Genomic DNA, 11,460 nt, shown 5'->3' on the forward strand with positions numbered 1-11,460 from the left:
ATTTTGGTCATGTTGTAAGAAGGGACCATTCCCTGGAGAAGGATGTCATGCTTGGTAGGGTGGAGGGTCGAGGAAAGAAGGGGAGGCCTTCAACGAGATGAATTGACACAGTGGCTGCGATGATGGGCTCAAGTATAGCAGGGATTGTGGGGCTGGCGCGGGATCGGGCGGTGTTTCGTTCTGCTGTGCATGGGGTCGCTATGAGTCGGAGACGACTCGACAGCACTTAACAACAACAACAACAACAACAACAATCAATGGAGAAAATGACAACGAAACGGTGGTACATACATACATATGTACAATGGAATACTGTGCAACACTAAAGAATAACATAGAATCTGCGAAACACCTCATTGTGTGGATGAACTTGGAGGACATTATGCTGAGTGAAATAAGTCAATCACCGAAGGACAAATACTGTAAAAAGTCAAGGAAAAGTTTACATATGGTTTGCATGTGTAAAAGGTTTACATATGTAAAAGGAAAGGTTTACATATGGAAGGAAACTTTCTTTGTTGATCACCAGGGATGTGAAGGGAGGGGAGGGAAAACTGCACATAGGTAAGAGACAAGTATTGATCTGGGTGAAGGGAAAGGCAATATGCCAAAAGCAAGTGACCACACAATAACACTAAGGAAAAGGAAGTCACAGAGAGGTGCACAAGAGATACAGACAGCAAACATCAACACTTTTACATACACAATACTGCATTATCAGTAATAACAAACAATCTATGGATGGATACATTTTTAGACAGGCTAAATAATCAAGTATATCTAGGCAAAAGAGAATACATCCATGACCACCATGACCATATATATATAAGTTTGGCAGATGACATTTCTACATATGTATTTGTATGTTCTATAAGAATGTCCATATATAAAATACAGAGCAAAGTTAAGATGACTTCTCAGCCACAGCCAACCACCCTGTGTGAGTGAATCATTGGGCACTGCAGGCTTGGGACTGTGGTAGCTGGGAACATCAAGCTTAATTGGCATAACATATGTGGTAGTTAAGGTAGTAGGTCAACTTGGCTGGGCCTGGTTTTGAGTGGCTAGGTAGCCGGTGGTAGTTATTACCCATGATGAGACTGGCAATCATCTCCATGGTGGAATCTACCATGAGCAGCTGAGTAGCTGCTTTTAGGGATATGGTCTGTTTCCCTTATATAAGGAGAAGCTTTGGGAATGGTCTGCAGCTTTTTGGCATACTTGAACCCTGCACGTAGCCAAGTTGTTGTTCAGGAGTCTGCCATGCCCTACCGATCTTGGGACATTTTCTGGACTTGAATTAGTGGCCTGCCATGTTATTTGGTAATATTGAGGCTGTGCCTTTTTATTTGTCAACCTTGGGTTGTCTGCCTCAGCAGCCAGCAGCTGCCTGAGTGAAGAAAAGCCTCCAACTTCAGTGGGCTGGGAGCAGGAGGCAGAGCTGAAGCCCAAGGTTGAGGGGCTTTTACCCTAGAGCCTGGCACTTTGACCTTGGACTTCTAGCCTCCAGAACTATAAGAGAATAAACTGCTCTTTGTCCAAGCCATCCCATTTTTGGTCTTTTCCTGTAAGAGTGGCACTAGGTAACCAAAACAACATACTACACAAAAACATTATTCTATATCCTATTTGGGTGAGCAGCAACTGAGGTCTTAAAAGCTTGCAAACAGGAGCAGAGACGGGAGACCTACTACCACCAAGAAAGAGGAGCCAGGAGAGGAGCACATCCTTTGGACCCAGGGTCCCTGTGGTGGGATCCTCTTAGAAACAAGACACACAGAGAGAAACTTCCCATACAGCCAGCACTCTGAACATGGACTTCTAGCCTCCTAAACTGAGTGGCTGGTGGGGACTTCCAGTAAGATGGTGGAATAGGCAGACAAGCTACACAGACCCTCTTCAATAAAGAAAAGATACACCAGTCGACAGAGATACAGAAGATAATCCTGGAGCCTGAGCTTTGAAAGGAAGTATACAGAAGTGGATTAGGCACCAACTAGTGGAAGAACTTGAATGAAAACAATGAGTATGGAGATGGACAGAGCCGCAGCCTGTCAGCTACTCCGATGGCACCAACAGCCTGAATAATTCTAAGTGGTATTGGGACCTGAGAATGAACCTAAAGATCAGCCCTGGTTGCCAAGACTGTGCTGGTGGCTGATGACTAGGAAGGGAAATAGCAAAGAGAAACCTGAGCTGTGGACTTTCGGCTGTCTAGAGGGTGCAGCCATTTTTATTGTTTACGTGGCTTCCATTTTGGATATTAAAGTGACTGAGGGTGCAGCCATTTTGAATGTTTACAAGCAGTGGCCATTTTGGATATTTAAAGTGACAGCATTCTCATTCAGATTCCAGTCACCTAAGAATAGGCTCCGCTTGCCAAGGACAGCAGGGACATACAGGAGGCTGACAATGAGAAAGGAGACAGGTGGTGAGTATATAGGTGCTGCCAACTAATGAATAGAGGAGCACAGTACCCTGCTTACTTGGATAACATCCAAACAAAACAAAGAAAATGAAAATCTTGGAAAAATCACTCCAATGTACCGAAAAAACCAAACTCACTGCCATCGGGTCATATCCAACTCATAGTGACCCCTCCTTGGGTTTCTGCGGCAGTAGCACTATGGAAGTAGATTGTGCAATCTTCTGAAGAGTAACCAAAAAACAAACTTACTGCCATCGAGTTGGATCCGACTCATAACGACCCCTCTTTGGGTTTCTGAGGTGCGGTATCACTACAGAAGTAGATTGCTCAACCTTCCGAGGAGTGGCTGGTGGGTTTGAACTGCCAGCCTTCTGGTTAGCAGTCGAATGCCTTAGGCACTACACCAATTTGAGCTGCCAGCCTTCTGGTTAGCAGTCAAACACACACTCACCAATTAATAAAGACACAAAGATGTCACAGTATCTCAGAGGCAGCACAGCATCACAGACCAGACAAAGAAGCAAGATAAAGCAGGAGAAACAAGGGACCAGGACACAGACTCAGAACACATCCCTGAGGAAGAAGCAGCATTGAAACTCTCTGATAAGTAATTCAAAAGAATTATATTTAGGTACCTTCAACGGATTGAGAGATAGATCAAGGAAAACACTGTGAAAATTGAGGAAAACACAGAGAAAACCCTTGAACAACTTTGAAAGACAATACAAGAACAAAATGACAAAATAAATGAAAACTTAGAAACGATACAAAATATACACATAGAAATCCAGAAGATTAATACTGAATTTTCAGAAATAGATAAAACATTGAAGAGGTAAAGGAGTAGAATTAAATTAATGGAAGATAGAATTAGTGACACTGAAGACAAATACTTGAATATTTCTTTAGAAAGGGATCAATCAGAAAAAAGATCAAAACAAAATGAAAAAAGCCTAAGGTTCATGTGGGATACCATCAAAAGGAATAACCTACGTGTATACGGAATTCCAGAACAGGAAGAGACAAATAAGACCACAGAGAAAGTTGTTGAAGATTTGTTGGAAGATAATTTTCGTGGTATGATGCAAGATGAGAATATGTACATTCAGGAAGTCCAACGAACCCCAAACAGGATAGACCCCAAAAGAAAATCCTCAAGACATATCATAATGAAACTCACCAAAACCAAAGGCAAAGAAAGAATACTGAAAGCAGTGCAGGAAGAACAAAAAGTTACCTGCAAGGAGTAACCAATAAGACTAAAGCTTTGATTTCTCATCAGAAACCATGCAGGTGGGAAGACAATTGGATGGTATATATAAAACCCTGAAAGAAAATATTTCCAACCAAGAATTATATACCCAGCAAAATTGTCCCTCAAATATGATGGTGAAATTAAGACATTTCCAGATAAGCAGAAATTAAGGGAATTTTTTTTAAAACCAGACCAGCTTTACAAGAGATGTTAAAGGGAGTCCTTTGGACAGAGAACCAACCACAGCAAACAACAATTGACCGTTAACGCACATGATGATATAACCCAGAAACCAACCCAGTTACAGAAGTATCCAAAGTAAATAAGCTTACAAGATTGTAAATGGAATCAGAGATGTCAATTGATAAATGAGGACAACTACAAACCAAAAAGAGGGAAAAATTGTGTAGTTACAGACCTTCTAAATGGTAGGGAAGTCAAGACAACTACAAGACAGAACGGATGTTCTAAACTTGGGAAAAAAATTATAAATCATAGAGTAACCTCAAAGAAAAATGATAAATGCTCAAATCAAAATGAAAAAAGAGGACAAGCACAAATATTTAGCAAATAGTAAAGAGGAGCAATGAAGGAAGCAGTAACATAATTCATAAACAAAACGAGCTCAGCACAGAAAATATGGAACAAAGAAATCAGCAACACCACAAAAAGCACATAACAAAATGACAGCAACAAATTCATATTTGTTGATAATTACACTGAATGTCAAGAGATGGAGAATTGCAGACTGGATAAGAAATAACCCATTAATATGCTGTCAATAAGAGACACATCTTAGAGAGAAAGGCAAAAATAGACTAAAAATCAAAGGTTGAAAAAAGATTTATCAAGCAAATGGCAACCATAAAAGAGCAGGAGTGACAATATTAATTTCTGATCAAATTGACTTTAAGACAAAAACCACCATAAGAGACAAGGAAGGACATTATATAATGATTGAAGGATCAATTGAACAAGAGGCATAACAATAATAAATATCTATGAACTCAGTGAAAGAGCCCCAAAATACATAAACCAGACTCTAACAGAACTGAAAAGACAAATAGATGACTCCACAATCATAGTAGGAGACTTCAATACACCACTTTCAATTACAGATAGAACTGGAAAGAAACTCAACAAAGACACAGAAGAACTTGACAGTATAATCCACCAACTGGACCTTATAGGCATCTACAGAGCACTTCACCCAACAAAAGCACAATATACATTCTTTTCAAGTGTACGTGGAACATTATCCAGGACAGACCATATGTTAGGCCACAAAGCAAGCCTCAGTGAATTTAAAAACATTGAAATACTGCAAAGCATCTTCTCAGGTCACAGTGCTGTAAAATTAGAAATCAGCAATAGGAAGATGAATGGAAAAAGATCAAACATGTGGAAATTGAATAACACTCTCCTTGAAAATGACTGGGTAATAGAAAAAAATTAAAAAATGAAATTAAAGTTTCCTGAATCACATGAGAATGAAAACACAACATCCCATAATCTTTGGGACACAGCAAAAGCAGTGATCAGAGGCCAATTTATAGCAATAAATGCACACCAAAAAAAAAAAAAAAAAAAGCATACAGTCACCAGAAGAAAAGATATAATAAAGATTTTAGGAGAAATAAATGGAACAGAAAATAAAAGACGTGGAAAAAAATCAACAAGACTAGAAGTTGGTTCTTTCAAAAGATTAATAAAATTGACAAACCACTGGTAAATTTAACCAAGGAAAAGAGGGAGAGAATATAAATAACATGAAAAAGAAATGAATTGGATAACACCACAACAGAACCAACAGAAATTAAAAGGACAATATAAAGATAGTATGAAGAACTATACTCCAAAAACTTGAAAATCTGGAAGAAATGGACATATTTTTAGAAACATACAAATTACCAAAAGAAACAGAGGCTGACGTGGAAAATTTAAACAGACCCATAACAAAAGAAGAAATTGAATGGGTCATAAAAAAATTACCAACAAGTCTCATAGAGGCTGGTGGAACCAGTGAGACTGTGGCCCCTAGCTGCCCTTCAGTCTGGATATGAACCCACACTTGTGGCTTCCAGCCAAACAAAAGACAGGCATATGAGTTGAACATTTACCTGAGGTAGATATACTCCTTGGAGAGAACAATAATGGGAGAAAGAAGGGCTGTTTATGCACAGGGAGACAGCTCAGGGTGCAGGAGTGCATGGAGGAATGAACACAGGGAAGAGGTAACTATTGGGAGGAAGTGGGAGGGAAGCTGTTGCATTGTGGTAAATTGTAGTCAATGTCATGAGACAAAGTATATGTGAACTGCTATATGGAAAGTGAATTTGCTCTGTAAATTTTCACCCAAATCACAATTAAAAAAAAAAAAAAATTACCAACAGAAAAAAGCCCCGGCCCAGACGGTTACACTGGAGAATTCTACTGAATGTTGAGAGAAGAACTAACACTAATCCCACTAAAACTATTCCAGAACATAGAAAAGGATGGAATCTTCCTAAATTCATTTCATGAAGCAAGCATAACCTTGATACCAAAACCTACAAAGATATCACTAAAAAGAAAAACTACAGACCAGTATCCCTCATGAATATAGATACAAAACTCAACAAAATCCTAGCCAATAGACTCCAACAACATACCAAAAAAATAATACATTATGACCACGTAGGTTTCATACCAGGTGTGCAAGGATGGTTCAGCATTAGAAAACAATCAACATCATCCACCACGTAAATAAAACAAAGGAAAAAAAATCACATGGTCAATGAATCGATGCAGAAAAGGTATTTGACAAAATCCAAGACCCATTCCTGATAAAAACCCTCAGCAAAATAGGAATAGAAGGGACATTCCTGAACACAATAAAGGGCATATATGCAAAACCAATAGCAACATTATTCTCGATGAAACCATTCCCATTGAGAACAGGAACCAAACAAGGATGCCCTCTATCACTGCTTCTATTCAACATTGTATTGGAAGTCCTAGCCAGGGCAATAAGGCAAGAAAGGGAAATAAAAGGCATCCAAATTGGTAAACACACTGCTGTCAAGTCAGATCCAATTCATAGCGACCCTTCCTTGGGTTTCTGAGGTGGTGTCACTATGGGCATAGATTGCCTGATCTACTTCCTTCTGAGGAATGGCTGGTGGGTTCAAACCACCAGCCTTTTGGTAAGGAAGAATTAAAACGATTTCTGTTTGCTGATGATATAATCCTATACATGGAAAACCCAAGAGACTGGAACTAATTGTGAGATTTACCATAGTGGCGGTATACATGATCAACATCCAAAAATCAGTTGGATTCATCTACACCAGCAGAGATTGCTGAAAAGGAAGTAAATCAATACCATTTACAATAGCTACCAACAAAATAAAATACTTGGGAATAAATCTCACTAGGGACACAAAAGACCTGTACAAAGAAAACTACAAATCACTACTCCAAGAAACCATAAGTGATCTACATAAATGGAAGACCATACCATGCTTGTGGTTAGGAAGATTGAACATTGTGAAAATGTCAGTACTACCCAAAGCAGTGTATACATTCTGTGCAATCCCAATCCAGATTCCATCATCATTCTTTAAGGATATAGGAAAACCAATCACTAATTTTAGGTGAAAAGGAAAGAGACTTCGAATAAGCAAGTAGAATAAGAAGTAGGAGGTCTCACATTCCCACATCTCAAAACTTACTGTACAGCCACAGTAGTCAAAACAGCATGGTACTGGTACAACAACAGACACGTAGACTAGTGGAACAGAATTGAGAACCCAGAAATAGATCCATTGACCTATGGTCAGCTGATTTTGAGAAAGGGCTGAAATCCATTAAATGGGGAAGAGATGGTCTCTTTAACAAATGGTGCTGGCAAAACTGGGTATCCATTTGCAGAAAAATGAAACAAGATATATCTCACACCATACACAAAAACTAACACCAGATGGGTCAAAGACTTAAATGTGAAACCTAAAGTATAAAGTTTCTCAAGGAAAAACTAGGGGCAAATTTAGGGGCCCTAATATATGGCATATGTAACAGCTCTGGGGCCATAGTGCCTAAGGCATTTGACTGTGTACCAGAAGGCTGGTGGTTCAAACCCACCAGCCACTCCTCAGAAGGAAGGTTGGGCAACCTACTTCTGTAGTGATACCACCTTGGAAACCCAAGTAGGGTTCACTATGAGTCGGATCTGACTCAATGACAGTGAGTTTGGTTTAGTTTAATATATGGCATAAATAGACTGTCAAGCATAACCCAAAATGTACAAACAGCTGAAGATAAACTAGATGAATGGGACCTTCTGAAAATTAAATTTTTATGTGCTTCAAAAGACTTTTAAGAGTAAAAAGAGAACCTATAGATTGGGGAAAATATTTGGCAATGACATATCTGACAAGGGACTTATCTCTAAAATTTATAGGAAACTCCAACACCTCAACAACAAAAAGACAAGCAATACAATTAAAAAATGGGCAGTAGACATGAATTGACACTTCACCAAGGAGGATATTCAGATGGCCAGCAAATACATGAAGAAATGATCACTATCATTAGCAATAAGAGAGATGCCAATCAAACAATGAGATACCATCTCACCCCAGCACTAATGGCAAGGTTCAACAAGACAGACAATTACAAAAGCTGACAATGTGGAGAGATTGGGACTGTCATACACTGCTGGTGGGATTGTCAAATGGTACAACCACTGTGGAAAGCAGTATGGCGATTCCTTAAAAAACTGGAATTAGAGATACCATTTGACCTAGCAAACCCATTACTAGGTATATATCCTAAAGAAAGAGCCAAAACAATAACAGATATATGCTCACCTATGTTCGCCATAGCACTATTTACAATAGCAAAAAGATGGAAACAACCTGTGTGCCTATTAACAGAAGAATGGATAACCAAACTATGGTAATACACACAATGGAATACTATGAGATACTAAAGAATAGCGTAGGATCTACAAGCACTGTATAACATGATATAAATTACAGAAGGACAAATACAGTATTAATTCATTATTGTAAAAAAGTCAAGGAAAGGTTTATATATGGAAGGAAACTTTCTTTGTTGGTTACTGAGGGGGGGAGAGGGGAAGGAATACTATCCCCCCCCCCAAAAAAAAAGCATTGACCCATGGGAGAAAAAAAAATACAACAATCTTGCAAGAGGCCATCTAAGATACAACAATTTGTCTTTCCTTGTCTGGAGCAAAGAAGAATGAAGAAAATCAAAGACACATGGAAACAGTCCAAGGGACTAGTGGACCATGCAAACCTACGTGATTCTGAGACCAGAAGAACTAGACGGTGCCTGGCTACCAATGCCAACCACTTGGAAAGGGATCAAAATAGATCCTGGATAGACTAAGCTAACTCACTGCCATTGAGTCAGATCTAACTCATAGCGACCCCTCCTTGTGTTTCTGAGATAGTATCACTGCCGAAGAAGATTGCCCAGTCTTCTTTCCGAGGAATGGCTGGTGGGTTTGAATCTCCAGCCTCTGGTTCTCAGTCAAATGCCTTAGGCACTATGCCACCAGAGCTCCCATCCTGGATAGAGTGGAAGAAAAATGTGGAACAAAACTTAAAATCATAAGAAAGACTGGGTTTACTGGTCTGGTAGAGACTGGTGAAAACCCTGAGACTATGGCCTGGGGTGACTAGGGTCACCTTTCCGGCTTGGAATTGAAGTCATTCCTGAGGCTTCCAGCCAAACGATAGACAGAGATATAAGGTGAACATTTATGCCAGCCAGGTAGATACATTCCTTAGAACAATCAATGATGGGATATCAGAAGGACAGTATTTGCACAGGGAGATAACTGAGAGAGCAGGAATGCATAGGAAAGAAGGACACAGGGAAAAGGTAACCACAGGGAGGAAGTGGGAAGAGAGCTGTTACATTATGGGGATTGCAGTCAATGTCATGAAACTAAATGTGTATAAACTGTTATATGGAAAATGAATTTGCTCTGTAAAGTTTCACCCAAATCACAATCTAAAAAAAAATTTAAAAAACCTTGAAATAATATCATGCTACTGTGACATGGGACATTTGGGACACAGGTAAATTCTTTCCACAAATAGAGTTATCAAACACCAAAAAGCACTGGAAATGCAAAGATTGTGATCATTTAAGTAGAAAAGAAATCGAAACCAAGGCTTTAATTTGTGAACCATTTTTAGTACAAAATAGTATACTTTGATGCTTCAGATCTTTGCTGTCATCTGTCAACATTCTTGAAACATTTTTCTTCCATTTCAATTTCCAGGTTCAATTTCAGAAGCTTCAGCAACTCCACCTTACCCAGTATCATGGAGGATCCTTACCAAATGTGAGCCAGCTGCGTAGCAGTGTATTGGAGTTTCAGGTACCCCCCAATAATCACTTCTTCAAGCTGAGTGGAATATGGAAAGATAAACATGCATAGCAAGAAGAATTGACTCCTATAGATTAGATCTTAGGTTAATTGGCTCTAGGAGAGTTCAGTAGTCTCTAGGGGGAGTCCATCAATACTTGCTTTCATAGTTTCTGTGGCATAAGATAATGTTATTTTCACAAATGATCTAAGGCAGCACTGTCCAGTAGAAATACAATGTGAGCCACTGATGTAATTTAATATTTTGTAGTAGCCACATTAAATAAAGTAAAAAGCAGCAGGTGGAATTAATCTTAATGCATTTTATTTAACCCAATATATCTAAAATATTTCAACATGAAATCAATATAAAAAATTAATTATATCTTTCATATTCTTCTTTTTTTTTTTTTGTTTTAATACTAAGTGTTTGAAATCTGGTGTGTTATACATAAAGCACATCATTTCAGGCTGGCCACATTTCAAGTGGTCAAAAGCCTCATGGGGCTAGTGGCCACTGTTTTGGACAACACAGATCTAAGATATAGATAAGTTGTCTGTATTGCATTCAGATTACTGTAGTGCCATAGCATGTTTTAATCATTCCTATCAATAGAGCTCAAAACAATGTGGAATTGGTGTTTCAGACAATGGTATATTGTACTATTGTTACAATCTAAATTAGACCTACTTAGATAGCCAGGAGCTCTGGTAGTGTAGTACCTAAGGCACTTGACTGTTTACCAGAAGGCTGGTGGTTCAAACCCACCAGCCATTCCTCGAAAGGAAGATTGAGCTATCTACTTCCATAGTGATACTGCCTTGAAAACCCAAGGAGGGGTCTCTGTGAGTCGGGTCCGACTTGACGGCACATAACAACAACAACAACAACAACAACAACAACAACAGCTAGATCGCCTAGTCTCTGAGAAATTAAGAGCTTGCCATTTTAATTACATAATTTCATATTTGGTGTTAAAATTGAGATACAAACTTAAAGATGAAGCATAACTTGATTCATTTGAGTGCCTCTCCATTTTAAAAGTTCTGTTTTCTTTCTTTATTGTGAAAACTGGGTTTGATGATGTCAAACAAAGCAAGACAGTATTTATATTGGAGACTTCCATTTGAGAGTACTACTAGGAACTCTCAGGAGCTCTGGTAGCATCGATTGTAGGACCAAGCAACGTGAATTCTTTGACAACCTCAATCTTCTCTCCATATATTGTGATGCTGCTCATTGGTTCAGTTGTGAGGATTTTTGTTTTCTTTCTATTGAGATGTAATCCATACTTCAGACTGTATTCTTCAACCTTCATCAGTAGGTGCCTTAAGTCATCCTCACTTTCAGCAAGCAAGGTTGTATCGTCTGCATATCTCAGGTTGTTA

General features: G+C 38.9%; 1 protein-coding gene across 1 annotated transcript in view; it reads left to right on the forward strand.

The window, feature by feature from the left end:
* CRTC3 (CREB regulated transcription coactivator 3) overlaps nt 1-11,460 on the forward strand; it is a 193,199-nt gene that overhangs the window by 10,387 nt on the left and 171,352 nt on the right. The window contains exon 2 of the mRNA XM_007945137.2: nt 9,985-10,083. Within this exon, the coding sequence (XP_007943328.1) occupies nt 9,985-10,083 (99 nt within the window). The remainder of the gene's footprint in view (nt 1-9,984; nt 10,084-11,460) is intronic.

The sequence above is a fragment of the Orycteropus afer genome, unplaced genomic scaffold, assembly GCF_000298275.1.
Source record: "Orycteropus afer afer isolate SDZICR_OR568_19922 unplaced genomic scaffold, OryAfe1.0 scaffold00132, whole genome shotgun sequence".
Classification (NCBI taxonomy): Eukaryota; Metazoa; Chordata; class Mammalia; order Tubulidentata; family Orycteropodidae; genus Orycteropus; species Orycteropus afer.